Genomic DNA, 22,400 nt, shown 5'->3' on the forward strand with positions numbered 1-22,400 from the left:
ATCTAAAGCTATATTATATAGCAGCAGTCACCAAAACCATTTGGTATTGGCTACGAAATAGACCGGTAGATCAGTGGAACAGATTAGATACAAAGGACAAAAAAGGGTACATCTATAGCAATCTAATCTTTGACAAACCCAAAGATTCCAACATTAGGGATAAAAATTCATTATTCGGAAAAAACTGTTGGGAAAACTGGAAATTAGTATGGCAGAAATTAGATATGGATCCACACTTAACACCATATACCAAGATAAGATCAAAATGGGTCCATGATTTAGGCATAAAGAGGGAGATAATAAATAGATTAGAGGAACAGAGGATAATCTACCTCTCAGACTTGTGGAGGAGGAAGGAATTTATGACCAGAGGAGAACTAGAGATCATTATTGATCACAAAATAGAAGATTTTGATTACATCAAACTAAAAAGTTTCTGTACAAATAATACTAATGCAAACAAGATTAGAAGGGAAGTAACAAATTGGGAAAATATTTTTAAAAACAAAGGTTCTGACAAAGGTCTCATTTCCAAAATATATAGAGAACTGACCCAAATTTATAAGAAACCGAACCATTCTCCAATTGATAAATGGTCAAAGGATATGAACAGACAATTCTCAGAGGAAGAAATTGAAACTATATCCACTCACATGAAAGAGTGTTCCAAATCACTACTGATCAGAGAAATGCAAATTAAGACCACTCTGAGATACCACTACACACCTGTCAGATTGGCTAAGATGACAGGAACAAATAATGACAAATGTTGGAGGGGATGTGGGGAAACTGGGACACTAATACATTGCTGGTGGAGTTGTGAAAGAATCCAGCCATTCTGGAGAGCAATCTGGAATTATGCCCAAAAAGTTATCAAACTGTGCATACCCTTTGACCCAGCAGCGCTACTACTGGGATTATATCCCAAAGAAATACTAAAGAGCGGAAAGAGACATATATGTGCCAAAATGTTTGTGGCAGCTCTTTTTGTTGTAGCTAGAAACTGGAGGATGAATGGATGTCCATCAGTTGGAGAATGGTTGGGTAAATTGTGGTATATGAAGGTTATGGAATATTATTGCTCGGTAAGAAATGACCAGCAGGAGGAATATAGAGAGGCCTGGAGAGACTTAAATCAACTGATGCTGAGTGAAATGAGCAGAACCAGAAGATCACTGTACACTTCAACAACAATGCTGTATGAGGATGTATTCTGATGGAAGTGGAAATCTTCAACATAAAGAAGATCCAACTCACTTCCAGTTGATCAATGATGGACAGAGGTAGCTGCACCCAGAGAAGAAACACTGGGAGGGGAATGAAAATTGTTAGCACTAATATCTGTCTGCCCAGGTTGCATGTACCTTCGGATTCTAATGTTTATTGTGCAACAAGAAAGTGATATTCGCACACATGTATTGTACCTAGACTATATTGTAACACATGTAAAATGTATGGTATTTCCTGTCGTCGGGGGGAGGGAATAGAGGGAGGGGGGGTAAATTGGAAAAATGAATACAAGGGATAATATTATAAAATATATATATATATATATATATAATTTAAAAAAAAAAAAAAAAAAAAAAAAAAAAAGAAAATATTATTCCTATAAATTTCTATAAAGAGGAAAATTACCTCAAGAAGGAGTGGCTCAAAGCTAATAGTCTGAATATGACAACTGAAACAAGAAAGGAAACAGGAAAATCATGCAGCAATAAGTGTTAACTAATTTCTTGTATATGTATACATAAATCATCTTAATTTAGGATACTGTTATCAGTTATAAAGAAAGATAAAGAACTGAGAACGAATTTAATTTTGTGTTAGTATTTCAGAACCATGGATTGTCTCTGAAATGAATGTTTGAAATAAAAGGGATCAAATTAGGTGATGGTGAGTAGGGGTCTCTATTATGGGCACAGTGGATTTAGTCCCAAGCCTGATGTTGGAAGAACCCATCTTTCCTGTTTTCAAATTTGACCTCAGACATTTCCCAGCTATATAACCCTAGCCAAGTCACTTAACCCTATTCATCTCAGTTTTCTCATCTGCAAAATGAGCTGGAGAAGAAAATGGCATTATCTTTTTCAAGCAAACTCCAAAAGGGGTAATAAAGAGTAGGACATAACTAAAACAATTGAATAATAACAACAAAATCTCATTGTGAGATTTTATTCTCTGTTTCATGGTGATACATTTTTTGAGAAATTGGAATTAAATTGGGTGCTTGTGAAAGTCTGGGTCTGATCATTTTGTTGTTGCATCATATCCAGGGTTTAATATAGTATAAATAACTTTCTTAGAAGGATTGAACTATAGTCGGTCAAACAGATTTTCCCTGTCAGCTAAATAATGAAGGGACATCATTTGTGAGAAGTTGTGAAACAAAATCAGATACCAACTGAAATATCTGTTTTTAAAAAATGATGATAGAGGAAACAGTTGGCTTCTATATGATAAGAAGCTGCCACTTCTGTAGGTGAAAAGGAGAGCGGTAATAAGTCAATCTGAAAATCACTATTTCTGTAGCTTTGCTTTAGTACAATCTTTACCTTTTAAAAATTTACCTTCCAAAAGTTTCTTTACCTTATTCCAAGTAATTACCGGTTGAGGTTCTCCTTGAGCACCACATGAAATGTTTACATTCTTCCCAACCTCTACACTTGTATCCTGAGGTAGCTGAGTAAACACAGGAAGCACTGCCAAAAATACAAATAAACAAATGAAAATAACTTCACATCAATCATCTCTCTCCATAGTGGCTAGCCAAATCAAACCACGCTTTACTGGATACTATATTGGTTAATATTGACTTAAGTGTTTGAAAAATTAATTACTTGGCAAGAAAAACAGGTCTTCTTCCATTGCAAAAGGAAAATGGACTTCATACTAAGGCATAATAAATTCTCCATGTAAACAAATTTAATTTAGTAGTCCTTACCCTGGCTTGTAAAACCAAACCAAAAGGATCTTTGAAAGGAATGTGTCTTGCATGTTTGCTTCTTGCAAGTAGATAAACATGATTTCTTAGATGTCATTGCTATTCATTAGTATGGAATTCATAATTGGTGTAAGGCAATGTAATTGCACATACAACTTTCTAAAAATCAAATTATTCATTCTCTTGAGCCTATTTTTAATTCTACTATGTGCTATACAGGGTAGTTAAGAAGTATAGTGACTGATCTCAGACATTTACTACCTATATGATCCTGGGCAAGTCGATTGTTTAGCTCAGTTTCTTCACCTGAAAAATGAGCTGGAGAAGAAAATGGCAAACCAGTCTAGTATTTCTGCCAAGAAAACCCCAAAAGGAATCTCAGAGAAGTAGACATGCCTGAAAATGACTAAACAACAACAAAATTCTGGGGATAAATATATATACATGAATCAATCCCTGCCCTCAAAAAAGCTTTTGTTCTCTATGAGGAAACTAGATGACTAGAGAGAAAAATATAGGTTTAGATAGACAGATATGTGTATATATACAAAATAAATACAATCTAACTTTGTAAGGGCATTAATACTTTGGATAGGGGGAAGGTTCGTGTAGGAGGTTTCATGTGAGCAGAACTTTGAAGTAAATAAGAGATTTTAGGTTGGAGAGATGAGAAGGAAATGTATTCCAGCATGGAGTCATGAAAACACAGAGATGAAAAATGGTGTGAGAATAACAAAAATGTCAATTTGGTAGAATTGAAGGGTGTATGAAAAGGAGTGATATATGATAAAGATGACAAGAAACTAATCTAAGTATAGGCAACAGAAGAGGAAAAAAAGAAACATGATGTCAAGAAGTTCCGATCTGGATAAATTAAACTGTGAGTTTAAAACAATAGAAAACATTTGGATATGAATAAAAGGTCAAATGCAAAATATTTATGAGGCATCTCTAATATTGTCAGAAAACTGACCCATAGTACAGGCGAGAGATTGAAACTCCCCTGACAAATGTTAATTTGTCCTTAAATGTTTCCTTAAGTGTATAGCAGAATTTTTCTCTCATATTACTGATTCTTTTTCTCCCTCAAAAGACTTGAAGAAATCAATGGAATCTGAATAATAAGAAATTACCTGTAAATTATATAAAATCGATGATAATCTTGGAAGAAGGCAATGACATTAACCTAAATTTCATAATAATAGCTGTTTTATTTTTTACATAGCATTTTAAGGTTTATAAAGAATTTTACAAATACTATATCATTTTAATTTTCATCACAGTCCTGGGAGATAATAATGATAATAATAGTTATTATTATCCCTATTTAACAGATGAGGAAACTTGAGTCAGATAAAATTTTGTTGTTATTTTGTGAGACAAACGGGGGTAAGTAACTTGGCCAGGATCCCACAGCTATTAAGTATGAAGTGTCTGAGACTGCATTTGAACTCCTTCTTCTGACTCCAAGGTCCATGGTCTATCCACTGAATCATCTAGCTGCCCCAAGTCAGACAGAATCTAAGTAAGAAGTAACTTTCTAAGGACAAAATTAAATTCAATATTTTCTGAGTTCAGCTTTATTACTCTATGCACTGAAAGGAATAAAAATAATTACATATGCATTTTCATCATTTATTTTATAATTATTAACTTTTATTAGAATCATTTCTCATTATATACTCCCATTGAATCCTCTATTGTAACAGATAAATTTGAGTAAAACTCAATATATAAAGCAAAAATATCAGACAGTAGAAGTAATAATAATAATAATAATAGGAAACATTTATATAATTGTATATACATATACACTATGTACTAGGAACTATCATAAGCATTTTACAACTATTATATCATTTGCGCCTCAAAATAGTTCTGGGAGGCAGATTCTAATATCATCCCCACTTTGAACGTGAGAAAACTGAAGCAAACAGATTAAGTGACTTGTCCAAAGTCACCTAGCTTCTATGTGTCTGAGCCTGCATTTGAACTCAACTGACTCCAGGTCAGCTCTCTGTCTATTAGCTGCCCAGTAAATGTGACATTACACACCTGTAATGTTGCATTTTTCTCCAGAGGAGACGCATATATTCATGACTATACAGACCTAGCCAGAAGGGACCTCAGAGATCATTTAATTAAATCCTCTTTTTATTGATAAGGTAAGTATATTTTCTAAAGGTATACAAACAGTAAGAATTAGAGGCAGAATTCAATACCAGGCTCTCTCCATCCTTTCCATTGTACCATGCTGCTCTGCTGCTTCTCCATATTATCTTCATCCTTCTAACCCTGACTCTGGGATCATGTCATGGCAATTAATCTGACTTTGGTAGCAATATAGTTCTGTTTTCAGTTCATTGAATTATGGTAGTCTTTGCAGACACAGTTCTCTTGACCCAATCTCTTCATCCTTTATTAATTCATATTTTTCTAGTATTTCTCAAAATCCTCATATTTATCATTTCTTATGCAATAATAACATTCTATTTCATTCATAAATCACATAAAGCACACAATTTGTTTTGTTTTGGGTTGTCATAAGGACTCCTGCTATAAAATTTTTTTCATATATTTGGGACATTGAATGGTCCCAAAGTATATGAATAGTTAAGTGACTTTTATGCATAATTTCAATTGTTTCTCATAATGACCGAGTCATTTCATAGTTCCACCAACAATCTGTATGTGCCTGTTTCTCTACAATCTAGCCATCAATTAATCTCATATTTTGTAATATTTGGCAATGTAATAGATAAAAGGTAATTTTAAAAATAGCTTTTTATTTTCAAAATATATGCAAAAATAGTTTTCTACATTCACTCTTGCAGAAACTTGTGTTCCAAAATTTTCTCCCTTCCTTTCCCCATTCCCTTCCCTAGACACCAAGTAATCCAATATATGTTAAACATGTATAATTCTTCTGCATATATTTCCACATTTATCATGTTGCACAAGGAAATAAGATCACAGAGGGAAAAAATAAGAAAGAAAACAAAAATTCAAGCAAACAACAACAAAAAAGGTGAAAAAACTATGTTATGATCCCTATTCAGTCTCTACAATCTTCTCTCTGGACGTAGAGACCCTGCTGGATCAAAAGATATGTGCAGCCCTAAAAGGTAAAATTTTAGTTCTTTTATTTGCATTATAAATTTTCATTATCTTTTATTAATTCCTCATCACCATCTTATCATCTTATGATTATTAAGTTTGCATTATATTTTGCAACTTAGTTATCCATATACTTTGGCTACTCTTGATATTATTATGTTTTTGCCCTATATATTTTGATTATTGGATTTGTATCAAAGAAATAATAACTAACATTAATATAGTTATGTATAGTTATGTATAGGCACTAGGAACAGTGCTAAGTATTTTATATGTAGCATGACATTTAGTTCTTACAACAACCCTGGGAGCTACATGCTGTTATTACTTACATTTTACAGGTTTCTCACCTGTAACCAAAAAACAAAAAACAAAAAACAGGCACATAGTGGTAAAGTGATTTTCCCAAGTTCACACAGGTAGCAAGTTTGAGATTGAATTTAAATTCAGGTCTTCTTGACTCCATGAGCAGCATTCTATCCACTCTGTCATCTGGATGATAAATGATGCTTGTCTTTTGTTCTTGAAGAAGACCAAGACTTCAGGGAGATAATGCCATGATATGCAAGTGAATTGGAATTAAGTGAGGGAGGGCTGGATGAAGATCACCTGCCTCACTTTCCCTTTCAGACCCATTTGGGTCAAGTGATCAGATACAGATCAAGATGACTGGAGATGGCCCTGGATGCAATGGGAGACCTTGGCCTTTTTAAGCTATGGTTTTCAATGGGTCTCAGTCTGACAGAGGCCTCACCCATTCAGTGAATAAGGTTAGGAGCAATTAAGGCAAATAATCTCCTCTTTTACCTTGTAAACACACATACACACACACACACAAATCTAAATAAATGAATGAATGAATCTGAGAGGAGAATTCTCTTAGCATTTCAGGCCAAGAAGAAATAACTGCTATTTACATTTAATCTGAGTCATTCAGGACCCAGTGACCAAATGGAGCATGTCCATTTGTCTCCTCAGTCAGGAGAATAAATTAGGTTCACAAGACACAATAGTCACTGACTGTATTAATCTAGTACTTGATAAATCCAAAGACCCCATTTTCTGAGACAAGAAGTCACTATTTGACAAAAAATTGCTGGGCAAATTGGAAATTAGGATGACAGAAACTAGGCATTGACCCATACCTAACACCCTGTACCAAGATAAGATCAAAATAGGCTCATGATTTAGACATAAAGAGTAATACTTACATATAAGCAAATTAGAAGAACAAAGGATACTCAATCTCTCAGATCTGTGGAGAAGGAAAGAGTTTGTGGCCAAAGAAGAACTAAAGTACATTATGTAATACAAAATGGAAAATTTTGATTATATTAAGTTAAATATATTTTGTACAAATAAAACCAATGCAGACAAGATTAGAAGGGAAGCAGTAAAACTAGGAAAAAATTGTACATTAAGGGTTCTAATAAATGCCTCATTTCAAAAATACATAGAAAATTGATGCAAATTTATAAGAATACAAATTATTCATCAAATGATAAGTGGTTAAAGGATATGAACAAACAATTTTCAGATGAATAAATTAAAATAATTTCTAGTAATATGGGGAAAAACCCCTCTAAATCACTCTTGATTAGAGAGATATAAATTAAGACACCATCTCATACCTCTCAGATTGGCTAAGATGATAGGAAAAGATAATGATAAATATAGGAAGGGATGTGGAAAAACTGAGACACTAATACATTGTTGGTGGAGTTGGGAACCAATCCAAGCCTTCTGGAGAGTGATATGAAACTATGCCCAAAGGATTATCAAACTGTGTCTACCCTTTGATCAAACAGTGTCTCTACTGGGCCTGTATCCAAAAAAGACCCACCTGTGAAAAAATATTTGTAGCAACCCTTTTTGTAGTGGCAAGGAACTGGAAACTGAGTGGATGTCCATCAATTGGAGAGTGGCTGAATAAATTATGGCATATGAATGTTACAGAATATTTTTGTTCCATAAGAAATGATCAGAAAGATGATTTCAGAGAGGTCTGCAGAGACTTATATGAACTGACGGTAAATGAAGTGAGTAGAACCAAGAGAACATTGTACAGAGCAAGATTATATAATGATCAATTCTGATGGGCATGGCCATTCTCAACAGCCAGGTAATTCAGCTAGTTCCGATACTCTTATGATGAAGAGAGCCATCTAAACTGAGAAAAAGGACTGAGTAACGGGATTAAATATGGATCAAAACACAGTGTTTTCACTCTTTTTTGTTGTTGTCTGCTTACATTTTGTTTTCTTTCTCATTTTTTTTCCTATTTGATCTGATTTTTCTTATGCAGCATGATAATTGTGGAAATACATATAGAAAAATTGCACATGTTTAACATATATTGGATCATTTGCTGCCTAAGTGAAGGGGTGGGAGGAAAGGGAGGGAGAAAAATTTGGAACACAAAATTTTGCAAGGGTGAACATTGAAAATTATCTATGCATATGTTTTGAAAATAAAAAAGTTTTAATAAAAAAGAAAATATATATGTAATATAATATAATATAAAAATATGAAAATGTGTCATATTATCCATATTAAAAATAAAAAAGGATATAAAATAACATCAGTAAGACTAGTTCTCAAATTGTAACAGTTTTTTGAAACACACTAAGAATACCAAATGAATCTTGTTATGGTTATGTTTAGAGGGAAAGTCAAGAAACAAATATTAGTCCAGTAGTAATAGTAGTGATAAAACCTTCATAAATTAGAGAAAAAAAGATAGTAATACTGTAAAGTGTAGAACAAATATGTTTAAATGAGATTTTAATTAAGTCCAGGGCACATAAGGAATAGAGAGTGGTAATGAGGTGAAAGAACAAGGTTGACAACATCTTGCAAAATGATGAAGTTTTTCCAATTATGAGTTTTTTAAGGTGAGAAAATAAAAGAAACTAGAGATTTAAAGATAAATATAATTCAGATTCCAAAAGAAAAAAGAAAGAGAGAAATTGTGGAAACTATATGTCATGTAATAAAAGTAAGAAACAACTAATACCATATATACAAATAATCCCATAAATTAAACAAAATGAGAGAGAAGTCTCTAGTGTGTAGGCTATTAGAAAAGATGATCAAAAAGGTGAGAATGAGATAGCAAAAAATCATCTCTGGTTTATAGCTGTATCTTCAAATGAAATATGTCTATGTTATTAAATGTTATACAACTATAAGTTATTCAATTCAATTATACCAATATTCATTAAATACTGTGTCCAAAGCTCTGTGCTAGTCTCTAAGGATAAAAGAAAAAAAAAAAAATTAATAAGCCCTACCTTCAAAGAGTTTTCACCTTATTAGAAGGAATATGGCATTATATAATATAAGATAAAATCTGAGAGTAGCAGATGAGAGCTCAAAAGTGTTTTAACTAAATTCACAGAGGCTAAACATTTTTGAACTGGAAAGACCAAGGAAGACTTTTTAAAAGAGAAAATACCTAAAATAAGCTTTGAAGAAAGGAAAAGAATTTTAACAAATGATTTTAAAGATTTAAAAGATGAGGCATGAACACGTTTTAAATATAGGGGGAGATTTAAAAAATACATTGAGTTGGGAAATAGGAAATTGAAAATAAGTCCATTTTGGCTGATATATATATGGAGAGAGACAGAGAGACAGAGACAGAGACAGAGAGAGAAGCAGAGAGAGACAAAGAGAGAGTATACAAGGGAAGTAAAAGGGAAAAGACCAAAACATTTCAATGGCTCTAGTTTGTGAAGAGCTTTATATTATGTTGCTGTCCTTTCATACTTAAAGAGGATAAAAATATCACTTCAAATGTCTTAAGTCAGGCTAATGGTTCTTATTGTAACCAAGATAAGAGAGGATGAGGACATCAAATAAACAGTTGACTATATGAGTGAAAAGAAGGGAATGAGTATGAGAAATGTTGAAGTATTTTAAATATAAATATCAATTATTATATAATAATTTCAACCAGTTCAACTTTCAACATAATTAATCATTTAATAATTATTGACCAATAGTAATTAGTTGGTTATTATGGTTTCCTAAAATGAATTTCCTAACATAAATAGAAGACATGTTAAAAGATGAGTTTTCTTTTATAAAGAAGCATAAAATCAATGAAAGGACTATATAATTTTATAAATGGAATCCATACTTCTTTCTTCCTTTTAGCTAACTCTAGGCCCTTTTTACTGCCTATCAACAAAAATAGTCCAAGATAGATTGCCCATCCACTTCTATGCATAATTTATGATAATTCTAGGATTCTTTCTTCATTTGGTCTTCCTCTATGAAATATAAATTTATCTCTTTTGAGCAATCATGAAATTCATTGAAGAAATTATATAATGCAATCAACACAGTATCTTTAGTAAACCAGATCACCTGAAGAACCTAACCAGTGAAAATTATGGGTAATTCCAAGGGCAATGGAGAAAAAATATGAGAGGGCACAGAATCAATGATACCTTCATGTATACAAAATGTCATAAAATATGTCACCTGGGAAAGGTGTAGTTGAAAAAAAAAGATGTAGGCTGTTCAAAAGTGATAATATCTATGAAGCACTCTACAAGGTTTAAAGTACTATATAAACATTATCTATGGCTATGATGATAATGATAACTATATAGTAAGGATTAGCCATAACAGACAGATTAAATAATATGCTGGTACCCATGAAATGTTGAAAGAATCTAGCATTTTAGGTAAATCTTTATAGAATTTAGGGGAAAAACATGGACAAGATGAGAAAGCATGCATCAGTTGAAATAGGTACCACTGGAGGGAGCACTAACATCAATAATATCATAAATTCATTTAAATATTGATGCATAAATATTTAATCACTTAAATGATCCTAAAACATATGTCTAATCACATCACTCAGCAAGTGATAATAAATTACAATGTTTCTCTAATGTCTCCAGGAGCAAATACAAAATGCTCTGTATGGCTTTCAAAGCCCTTCATAACCCAATCTCCTTCTACTTTTCCATTATTCTTCCATTTTACTCCCCAAAATATATTCTTTGATCCAGTGACATTAGCCTACTTGTTGTTCCATGAACATGATACTCATCTTTCAAGTGACACTCATCTTTCAGTTGCAGATATTTTCTCTGTTTCCTCTTCCTCCTCTGCTCTAAATATTGAATCCCCTGGTTTCCTCTAAATACCAATTAACTTCTCCTGTAAGAACTACCCAACTCTCTTAATTTCAGTGTCTTCCCTCTTTTTATTATTTCACGTTTGTCCTATATACTGCATAGCTTACTTCATATATATTTATTTGTATGCTATCTCTCCAATTAGATTGTAAACTCCATTGAGTCCAAAAGACTATCTTTTGTCTTTTTTGTATTCCCAGCACTTAGCACAGTGCCTGGCACAGGAGAAGAATTTAATAAACCTTAATATGACTGAACCAGTTTAACATTTGGAAATAGACTCTAGGGCCCTGTCCTCACTCATATCTCTTAATTTGATAAACACTGAAAGTCATTTCTAAATAAACATTTTCTTTCTTTAGGGTAGGCTCTGCTTATTAGCTGCCTACGAAGAATTTTCAAACTTTTGAAAATCTGATAACCTTTATATATTTTAGATCACAGAATTCTGTTCTGTAGTATAGTTTAAATATATAAGATATGTGATGACAAAATAGAATATACACTTTCTTATAATCCATGGTGGAGGTTAGCAAATGGATCAATTATATAACTCTAATAGTAAATATCAAGTCAACAAGAATGAGAATGATGACTATAAGAATTTTAATAAAATGTCCTTATATCAAATATTGCTCACTACCTGGCTGACATTGAAACCCATGTAATAAATTTACTACCTAGGAGTGAAAGGATCTTTCCTATTTGCTTTTTAGTACACCGTTTGTTATTTCAGAACAACAAATGAGTATAATTTGGAATTTGAAGAATTGAGATCATCTGGATTAAAAATGAATATCATCACAGCAACTTAAAAGATGAAAAACTGCAATAATCTTATTGAAAAACTGAAAGCTACACTCTATCTATAGATGGATCTCTATAATAGCACATAACAAATAAAAGCCAAAAAGCCTAACTCCATCTAGAGACAGATCTCTATGGAAATAGATACTAGGTTCATCAGTCTTAACAAACTCTTCTTTGCAATGCAGTATATTGAGTAGAGATTCATCAAGCATCTATACTTTATCTGTCATATTTTAGTAGCAAAACACCCACAAGCTATGCTGTTCTTATTCCTTTGTGTACTGAAAACCAATTGTATAACCTTTTTTTCTCCACTGAGCAAATGAAGTTGAGAACATCCCATCACTTGAGTAATTTTGTCCTTATAGGTAGAACTGCTGTATATTTCAAACTAATAAATTCACCTTAGAATGATCAAACAGGAACAGAACTGCCTCATTATTATCCCTTTACATGCATTCATCTTCCTTTGCTTTCCTAATTTTCCATAGTTTCTCATTTCTACCCCTTTTAGTTAGTCAAAGTTTTTTTCATCCCTTTTTATGGAGTATCAATCAAAAAGAGGCATGAAACTCCAGGGAGTAATTGATTAGAACAGAGCATTTGGCTATTTATACACATAATCTTGTGTATGAATATGCATATATGTGTATGGTTATCAATATACCTATATTATTTTATTTTCTAAATCAGCTTTATATTTTATCTTTTTAACAACTTTACATCCTATAGGTTATAGTTTGCTCTTGACTACTTGCTTTCCTCATTTTCAAATATGAATACACAGAGGCAGCTAGGTGGTGCAGTGGATAGAGTACCAGCCTAGAGTTCAAATCTAATCTCAGACACTTAACACTTCCTAGTTGTGTGACCCTGGGCAAGTCATTTAACCTCAATTTCCTCAGCAATATACTTAACTTCTTCATATTCTATGCAACTCTCTGAGACTATCATTTACAAAACAGGTGATTCTGTGCATTGGTAGTAGAAGTTTCCTTAACCGGGATCTACCAAATTAATGAAATTCCAGGTCTAGTCCCTATCTTAATATATAAATTATCTTTTAAAAAATGCACAAGAGGCTCTTTTTACTTTCATACCTCTAATGGAACTATGAAATCAAGATAAATATTATTGCCTTGTTCCAGGATATTCGCTATAAGTACATAACAAAAATATAGATTTTAATACAATTAATCAGAAATTTATCTGAATGTTAAAAGCATCAGCACTTCATTCTTAATAAGTCTGAATGTGAAAGACAGCACTCAATTCTGGCTTAGAGAAGACACATTCTATTAGTTTTAAAAGATTTCTTGCTAAGCATTATCCTAGGTAAAATGATTCATCAAATATCCATTCATTCTATGTCATATTTCAGATGGTTTTTATATGGATAACTTGTAACAAATGAACTAATGTAATGAAACTTAGAGATTTAAAAAGGAGTTACATAGAGAAGCAAGTTATTCATTTATATATCCTTCTACCCTAGAAATTGTTTTTAAAAACTGAGAAATGAACCCTCCTGATAGAAAACAGAATACAGGTTACACAGGAACCCTCCTTTGCCTTTCCCCAGGGATTCTGGTCTCTTTTAAGTTTGCATCTTAGTTTGATTAAAATTGTGTTATACCAATCACCATACTACTTTCATCTTTTAACTCTAACCAACCTTATTAAAAGACTCTCAAGGAAGGAACAGGCTTTTTTCTGTATCAGAATCCTCAGTGGCTAGCACAAGGCTTTGCACACAGTAAGTGTTTAATAATTGCTTTTTTATTCATTTATTTTAGTATAATAGATGAAATTAGAATAATAGAGAAGTACCTTTGCGGTGTACAGTTAGATGGACAATCACTCTCTTCACTCCCAAAGAACTGACAGCCTGACATTCATACTGGCCTTGATCGTGCTCTGCTACATGGGCAATCCGAAGGGTACCTGAAGATAGAAGGATGTGCTGGCCCTCCTGAGGGAGTTGCCCACCTGTTGGTTATAATTTGGTTATTAATATTTCATTACTTATATGATTAAAAGTTAAAATAAAAGTTATTCTTTTTCCTTGATTTCCCCCCACTTTTCTGACTCTCCTCTTTTTAAAACATATTTTATGATCTAATTGGTTCACTGCCCCTGAACTCTTATTTTCATAAGCAGAGTCAATAATGACTACCAACAATTCCCATCACTAACAACCTTGCTGTTCAGCATTGCTTGAAGATATGGGTGCAGTACTTATTCCTGGGTAAGGAGATATAAAAGGAACCCTAAGTTAGCACGTTTACCACCCACCTCAGTATTAATCTTAGTCCTTTTTCCTAAGTGAGTTCCAATCTTGTCCTCAAATTGGTGATTTTTTTTTTAATCTTATAGCAAAGTTCCATTAAATATGATCATATTCTCTCCTCCCCCATCTGAGTCTTTCCAATAATCAAAGTTAGGGAAATATTTCCCCATATACAGTTGAATATTCTACATTTTCAATATCTGTCCAACTGAACTACCATCTGCCTGTCATATAGATTTCTACTCTCTTCCCTTACTTTCACATCTATAAACAGTCAGACTTAGAAATGAGCATGGATTTTTTTTTTAATAATTACATCCATTTCACTAGTCCTTTTTATTCCCCCATGGCCTGATTTGTTTTCAACTCACTTTAACATTAATGTCCCTATGTGCCTTTGCCTAATCCTGTAGGTCTGCCTTGATTCCTACATATAAGTTTTTTGTTTTGTTTTGTTTTGTTTTCTGGGTGAACTGTTTAAAGCCTCCTCCAAGCTGCCCTATGGCATTTAGTGATGAGCATTATGTCTACTTCATCTAACTTGAAAGTAAGGTGAGGCTGTAAATAAGAAGATTAAAAGAAGAAGAAGCATTTATAATGGCTAACCTCAGTAATGGAGAATTGAAAAAAATGTACTTTTTTTCCCTTCATCACAGAAGTGGGAGGAACTATGGATATGAAATATCATAGGTACTATTAGACATGTTCAATCTGTTGGTTATATTGATTGATTTTTTCCTCTTTTTTAATCCTTGTTATAAGGAATAACTTATTGGAGAGGGAAGGAAGGAAAGACTATATTCAAAATATGTATGGCATTAAAATAAAATATAATAATAAAAATAAGATATTTTAAAGGAAAACGAGATTATAAGAAGATATTTTTTAAGTTCTATAAGTGAGACAGTTAAAAATAGAAATTGAGAGCAAATAGGTACATAAAAAGGAGTCAATTTTAAACAAATATCTCAATAACAAGTTGGCTTTCACTTAATATTTGGCATGTTCAAATTTTCCTTATCTTACCTTTTCCTCAAAATATTCCAGCAAAATTGATACTTTAGGTTTTATCATCTGGATGAATAAATTAGAGCCAGAAAGATTATGCCATGTTAACTGGTGAAAATGGAATTGAACTCCAGGTTTTTTTCTAAGTCTAAATTTAGAGCTTTGTTCATCACCAAATTTCTCATCATCTTCTCTATTATTGCTTGATAACTCTTTCCTTAATGATCCCTAATTTATAGACTAGAAAGAAGGAGAAAAGCTATTCTCTCCTTTTCCCTTGCCAATTTTAGACTCTTATTCTGCCAAGATAACTTTGAAATTCCTCTCCTCTAATTATAATTCTATCAAGATTTGTTTTTTTATCATAATCATCTACCAACTCCTAGAATGTTCTTCTCTACTTTAACTAATCCTTATTGGTTATTTCAATAGTAATCTTAAATTCCCCACCAATAACAATTTCCTGGTTTAACAACTTCCTAAACTCACATTCCTTCTTTACCATTCCATTAGACTTCAGCCAGCTACATTTTTAGACCTACCATACCTGGAAGAAATTCTAAAATCTGTTATCAAAATACTATCCATTAAAAACTGAACCAAAACTGGGTTCACCAAATTTCATGGCAAGAATTTTGTATGTGATTAATTTTCAGCAATACTCCATGTTTCTATTAAGGGTACTCTTATACTCACCCTTACACTATATCCCCTTTCTTAGCAGTTAATATCCGTTTTTATTTAAATAAATGAAAATGTTTATTAAGTGCCTATTATGTTCCAGACATCATGTTAAGCACAGAAATACAAAGGGAAGAAATAGTTCTTGTGCTATAGGAGTTCAAAATCTAATGAAGGAAGACAATACACAAAAAGAAGTTTAACAGTGGATTGAGGCGGTATGGAAAGGGCATGGAAAAGTCCTGTAAATCAGGTGGAAAATGATGAGGTATCTGCCTGGGTCCCCTCTGTAAGTAGAACTCCTTTATTTTCTATCCCAATATTTTTAAAACCTAATTCCTCATTTATCCCTTCTTTCTGCAGGCATTAGATAAACTTATCTATTCACTTGATTGATATCCTTTCTTTTCTCTATCATCCATATCATCTATCTTTATCCCCAACCTTTCAAGTATTATCAATTATTTCCTGTCTATTGCCATTTTCTCTGTTGCCTATAAACATTCCCAGCTTTGTATTCTACAATAAAATAAAAAGGGTAGGGGGCAGCTAGGTGGCAGCTAGGTGGAGCAGTGGATGGAGCACCAGCCCTGAATTCAGGAGGACCCAAGTTCAAATCTAGTCTCAAACACTTAACACTTCCTAGCTGTGTGACCCTGGGCAAGTCACTTAACCCCAGCCTCGGGGTGGGGGGGGGGGGAAGGAGGTAAAAAACCTTCAATGATAAATTTCTAGAAACAGTAATCTTCAAATGCTTCTACTTATTTATCAATATCCTCATCCATCCCATACAATTTGGTTCTCATCCCATAACTCTAATCAATCTCTCCAAAGTAAGCTAACTGACATCCTAATTGCCAAATTCATAATAATTTTTTTCAATCCTCATCTTCTTTAAGTTTTCTGACAGTTTTGATCAACTTTATTTTATCTATATCCTTTTTTCAAACTTCTCAGTCTTCTTACTTGGCTAAATCCCTTCATCCTGATCTGTTAAGTAATAGGTTCCCCAAAATCCATTCTCCTTCTTCTTTTATTCTTTCCTTTGAACATTCTTACCTGAATGAATCAATTAATTAACAACTATTATTAAGCACTTATTATGCACACAGCAGCATTCTTAGCACTAAAGCTATAAAACACAGTTTTTGTGATCAAAGAGCTTAAAGTTTAATAGGGGAAAATCTACATACATATGTACATATTTTATATATATATATATATATATATATATATATATATATATATATATATATATATATATACACACACACACACACACACACACACACACACAAATGGTACATATATACTTATATGGTTCAGGGAGAATAACACTGAGGAGTGAATAGTGACAAACAAATTAAGCTTCTTGATCCTAAAGGGAAAGAATGAAAGGAGAATGAAAAAGGAAAGAAAGTTTACTGTACTATATTGAAGGAAAGGGATTAGATTGCCCCTTAGTCAGATGAAGACAAGTTGAATAAATTGCAATATATGAATGCAACAGAACATTGTTACACTGTGGAAACTGATAAAAGACATGTTTTTAGAGAATTCTGAGTGGTGTGAACTGATGAAGAATGAAGAGTGAAGAACCAGAAGAAATAATTCATTGAAGGACACCACTTGTCCACAGTTATACACTTAGGAAGTAGTTTTTCTAGATTGTATTTATGTGTTACAAGATTATTGTTTTTCTTTCTTTTGGTTTTCAATTGAGGAAACCTGAGGGAGACAGGGGAAGGGTTATCAATGATGAAGTCAACAAAAGGAAAGTCATTAAACCTTTTTAAAATACACCAAAAAGAATAGAAGTTCAGCAAGTGGCATAGAAAAGCAGGAAAAAATTTTAAATTATTGTGTAATATTATATCCTTTTTCTTAAATTAGTGCTATAGAGATTTACTGCTTCAAATTCAATATTTTTGTATTTTTCTGTGAAAAACATTTTATGGTATAAGTTTAGAATTAAAATACAGAGTAATAATGATAAATAAACAAATTTACATATATAAATTTAAAATTTGGAAAATGCTTTACATATTATTTTATTTTATCTGCACAACATTGGGAGGCAGGTGTAAGGAAAAGAAATGTTAATTGATTTCCCCTGGTTCAAACAAATAGAAAGTTTCTAAGGAAAGACCTTATATAGATTTAAGTCTATATAAGTTTGCCTTCTAACCAGAACTTTATGAATGTATACCTAACAGCCTAAAAAAAAAAAGAAAAGAAAAGAAAGTAATTTGATAGGTGAGGCATTAGCAGTTGGGGATACTAGTAAAGGCCTCCTGTAGAATAAGGTATTTTCATTTAGTTTAGCTTAGTTGTGAAGTAATCATGGAAATCTGAGTTTAGGCAAGTAAGAGCATGGGAGTCATATAGAACAAAGAGATGGGAAATTGAATGTTATCGGTAAGAACAGCAAATCATAAAATGTAGTGTAATAGTCAAGTGATTGGAAGATATAAAATAGAAAATATTTTTAGAGAAGATTACATAAGAACTTGGAGGTAGAAAGGAGACAGCATTGTTTACTGAGTATCAGTGATATGTGAAGGAAAGGGCAGCTGAAGGAAGGATGCCTTGCAATAAGAAGAAACATGAGTCAAGAAGATGAGTCTAGGTAAGAGGTAATGGTGACTTGAGCCAAGGTGGTAGCTGTGTGTATGGAGAGATTTATCAAAGAAAGAATTTAAGTCACTTATAACTCTCAAATCTATAGATTTGTACCTAAACTATCTGTTGATCTACACTTTGATATTCATAACTGCCTACTGCTCATTTCCACTTACAGATATATTCTACCTAAATATCAGGATTCACTTGTTCAGAATGGAAGTTATCATATTCCTCCTTTAAACCTGCCTTTCTTCTATTTCTTTTTTAAGGCTAATTTTATTTTTTTAATTAACTTAAACCTACTCACTCTCTCCTTCCTACCTTTCTTCAATGAAAAAGAAAGATAGAACTCATAAAAATATACATTTTAAAGCAAAGTAAATCTCTGCATTGTCAATGTCCAAAGAAAGATAGATCACTCAATCTGTATTCTGAATCTGTCATCTCTCTATCAAAACATGGAGAGCATGTTTCAAGATGCTTTCTAAAGAATTGTGCTTGGTCAGTGCTGGCCAGAGCTCTTTAGTATTTGAAAGTTGTTTTTCTTCCTAGTACTATTGTTATTATATAAATTGTTCTAGTTTAGCTCACTTTACCATATATTAATTCATACAAGTTTCTCTGAATTTCTATGAAACCATTGCTTTCTCCATTGTTTAAATCATTACTCATAGCACAATAATATCCCATTACATTTATGTAACATAAATCGTTTAACCTTTCCCAAATGGATGGGTACCTCCAAATATTGCTTCTGAAGATGGAAGAAAGAACTTCCAATGTTTATCAAAGAATAGGTAAAAACTATTGAGAGTACTAACGCTCAGAAGGAAAAGAAGTGGGAGATCCCTCATACTTTTTTTCTTTTACTAATTATTGGTTGCAATGGCATTGACTTTTAAAAATTATTTGGATATTAAATGGGAAATTCCACAATCCCTTAAGTTTTTTTTCTACATATATACTATATTATTACAATGAAACATTTATAGATGTAAGGGTTTGAGTAGCTGAGAAGCTTTGTGCATTTATTTTTTTTTATCAAAGTAAAGTTCTCCATGGTATATTGACAGAAAAGACTTTGTTTTGATCTAAGGTAGTAAAAATTAAATATCCTAAATTTAAAATAGTTTCAAACTGTATTACCAGCTATAAAACCACAGAATGGTAAAGCTTGGAGGAGGACTTAGACATTGTCTACTCCAACTCTCATGTTCTAGAAATAGAAACTAAGATGCAGAAACTCAGATTAGAGATGTCATTGAAATTTTTTATTAAAAATAATTTTCTGCAACCATATTTTAATGTAAAGTGTATGCTTTTCAACATAAAAGTTTACTTAAGTCAATTCTAGGAGCTGTTCCCAAAAGGACATAATATTTTCATCCAGAACTCTCTTTGAGAAATACTACATACCTGCTTTTGTCCAAGCAATTATGGGAGATGGATTGCCATCAGCTTCACAGGGAAATTCTACAGTATGTCCTTCTAGAACTGTTTCATCCGTGGGAATTACTGTAAACTGTGGAGGAGCTAAATAATAAAGGAGAAATAATGTAAAAGAGAGTTTGAATATGCCTTCTAATCTCCAGATTATCATTTGTTTTGTTTTTTAAAGAGAAAAAAATTTTCAGTCTTGCTAGATAGTCATTCAAAAGAAATAACTGAAAAAAAATGTATTCGTGACTGTGTGGAGGCACAAGTAGAAATGACAACAACTATAATAATACATATATCTATATATTTGCAAAAATATTTTTGTATGATCCCGGCTGTATCTCACACTATTATTATCCTTAGTTGTCATAGTAGTGTTATGATAACACCCTCAGAATTTGTGTTCATTACAACCTAGTGAAAACCCTATTTAAACACACCAGACATTTTGAAGAATTAAATACCATAGTGTTTTTTCTTTATCAAAGAGCATAAAAGTATGCAATAATAATTAGGCTCTTAAAAGTAGAAACAGACACTATTATTTTTACATTTTTATCATTTAATTCAACTTTCTATTTTATTATTTTATTCTACTTGCCTGTAAGCACCATGAGATCAAGAATATCTAACTTATCTCACTATACAATCTTTTATATAGAATTGTTTAACAAATGGGTATTAACTAATTTACTTAATAAACAGATAAGTTATACTTCATAACCAATACAGCTATGCTGAAACAAGGCAGCTAGTTGGTGTAGGAGATTTTATATTGGATTTGGAATTAGGAAGCCCCAAATTAAAATCTTGCCTCAGCTACTTATTATCTGTATGATGCTAAACAAAGCTATTTAGCCTTTTTTGTCTCAGTTTCCTCATCTGTTAAATGTAAATAAAAAATAATTTCTGATTCTCAGGATTATTGTGAGGACTAAGTTAGACAATATTTATAACAGGCTTCCCAAAACTTAAAGAGTTGGATATTTACTAGCTATTATTATTCAATGAATCAAAAGAATAAAGTTAATTGAACATTTTAAAATATTTTATGCTTTAAAAATACCTTCACATATATTGTCACAACATATTATATATTATATTCACAATAATGATGTTAGGTGAGTAGGAAATGTATTGTTTCTATAAATATATTAAAATTACGGCTCTGAAAATTTAAGAGACTTTGTCCAGAGTTGTGTTGGTAAAGGTTTAAAACTAAAAATCTGAAAAAAAAATCTAAAAACAATACATTTTAAAATCTAGTATGCATAACTAACATTTTTCTATCACTTTCTTAAAATTGGATAATCAAAAAATAAAGCTGTGATTTGTTATATTTAGAGATTTCCAATCTGCAAAAATAAATTGAAAATTTATTCAGATTAATTGTAGCATTTACCTGAACTTGTTCAAGTTTAATAAAGAATTTATTAATTTCCAACAATTTGCCAGAGGCTATGCTAATCATATCATAAATATTCTCTTATATATTCTTCACAACATCCCAGGAGGTATGTACTATTATTGTTCTCATTTAAAAGTTGAAGAAACTGAGTCAAAAAAAAAAAAAAAAAAAAGCCTTGCTCAGGATCACACAGCTATTAAATGTCTGAGACTACATTTGAATTCAAACCTTCCTAACTCCAGTATTAGTGTTTTGCTCTAGTGCCATCTAGCTTTCTCTATGGGTATAGCTGAATTAATAAAAATCTTGGGAGAGACCCCACTTATGTCCATATCAGCAGCAACACATGAGAGACAGTAAGTATAAGCTTTGGGGAGTTTGAAAAACAAATATTTGTGGAATCATATTAAATCCTACAAATTATCAAGCAGAAAATAATCTTCAATAATGTGAGGCAGGCTCAGCTACCTCTACTGAAATGGTGACAGTCAGTGGTAGAAAACAGAAAAGAAGCCAAAAATCATAAAATTGTGACAATGTCTATAAACTTTAACTTAGTTATTGATGCTAAATGTGAATTCCCTAGCTAATGATCAAAAAAGTATACATACTATTACAGGAATTATATTATTATCACTATGCATGCTGTCAGATAACAGAAAGAAGTTACAACTAAATTGGAAGATGATCACAAGATTCTTACTTGCAGAAATAAATGAAGGAATTGGAAGAGTAGGTTTTATCACATATCCAAAGACAACAATAAACTTTATGACATGCTACCATAATATTGGATTGGTATTTCTTACTCCTAACATTTGACTAGGTTTTTAGAAGCAAACCAAGGTAGTTACTTCACAATTTTAAAATATGGATACATTTTTCTAGAGGGAAATAGTATGTATGTGTTTTTATGAGAAAGAT

The 22,400-nt window shown here is 32.1% G+C and overlaps 1 protein-coding gene across 4 annotated transcripts in view; it reads right to left on the reverse strand.

Moving 5' to 3' along the window:
- The window catches only part of PXDNL (peroxidasin like), a 512,873-nt gene that overhangs the window by 118,675 nt on the left and 371,798 nt on the right, over positions 1-22,400 (reverse strand). For all 4 annotated transcript variants that reach the window (XR_012484142.1, XM_074278161.1, XM_074278143.1 and 1 more), the window contains 3 exons: positions 20,048-20,164; positions 13,858-14,016; positions 2,587-2,699 (listed from right to left, as the gene is read on the reverse strand). Coding sequence is in view for 3 of the 4 variants with exons in the window: in XM_074278161.1 (XP_074134262.1) it covers positions 2,587-2,699; positions 13,858-14,016; positions 20,048-20,164 (389 nt within the window). In the remaining variant the exon portion in view is untranslated. The remainder of the gene's footprint in view (positions 1-2,586; positions 2,700-13,857; positions 14,017-20,047; positions 20,165-22,400) is intronic.

Source organism: Sminthopsis crassicaudata, chromosome 1, assembly GCF_048593235.1.
Source record: "Sminthopsis crassicaudata isolate SCR6 chromosome 1, ASM4859323v1, whole genome shotgun sequence".
NCBI lineage: Eukaryota > Metazoa > Chordata > Mammalia > Dasyuromorphia > Dasyuridae > Sminthopsis > Sminthopsis crassicaudata.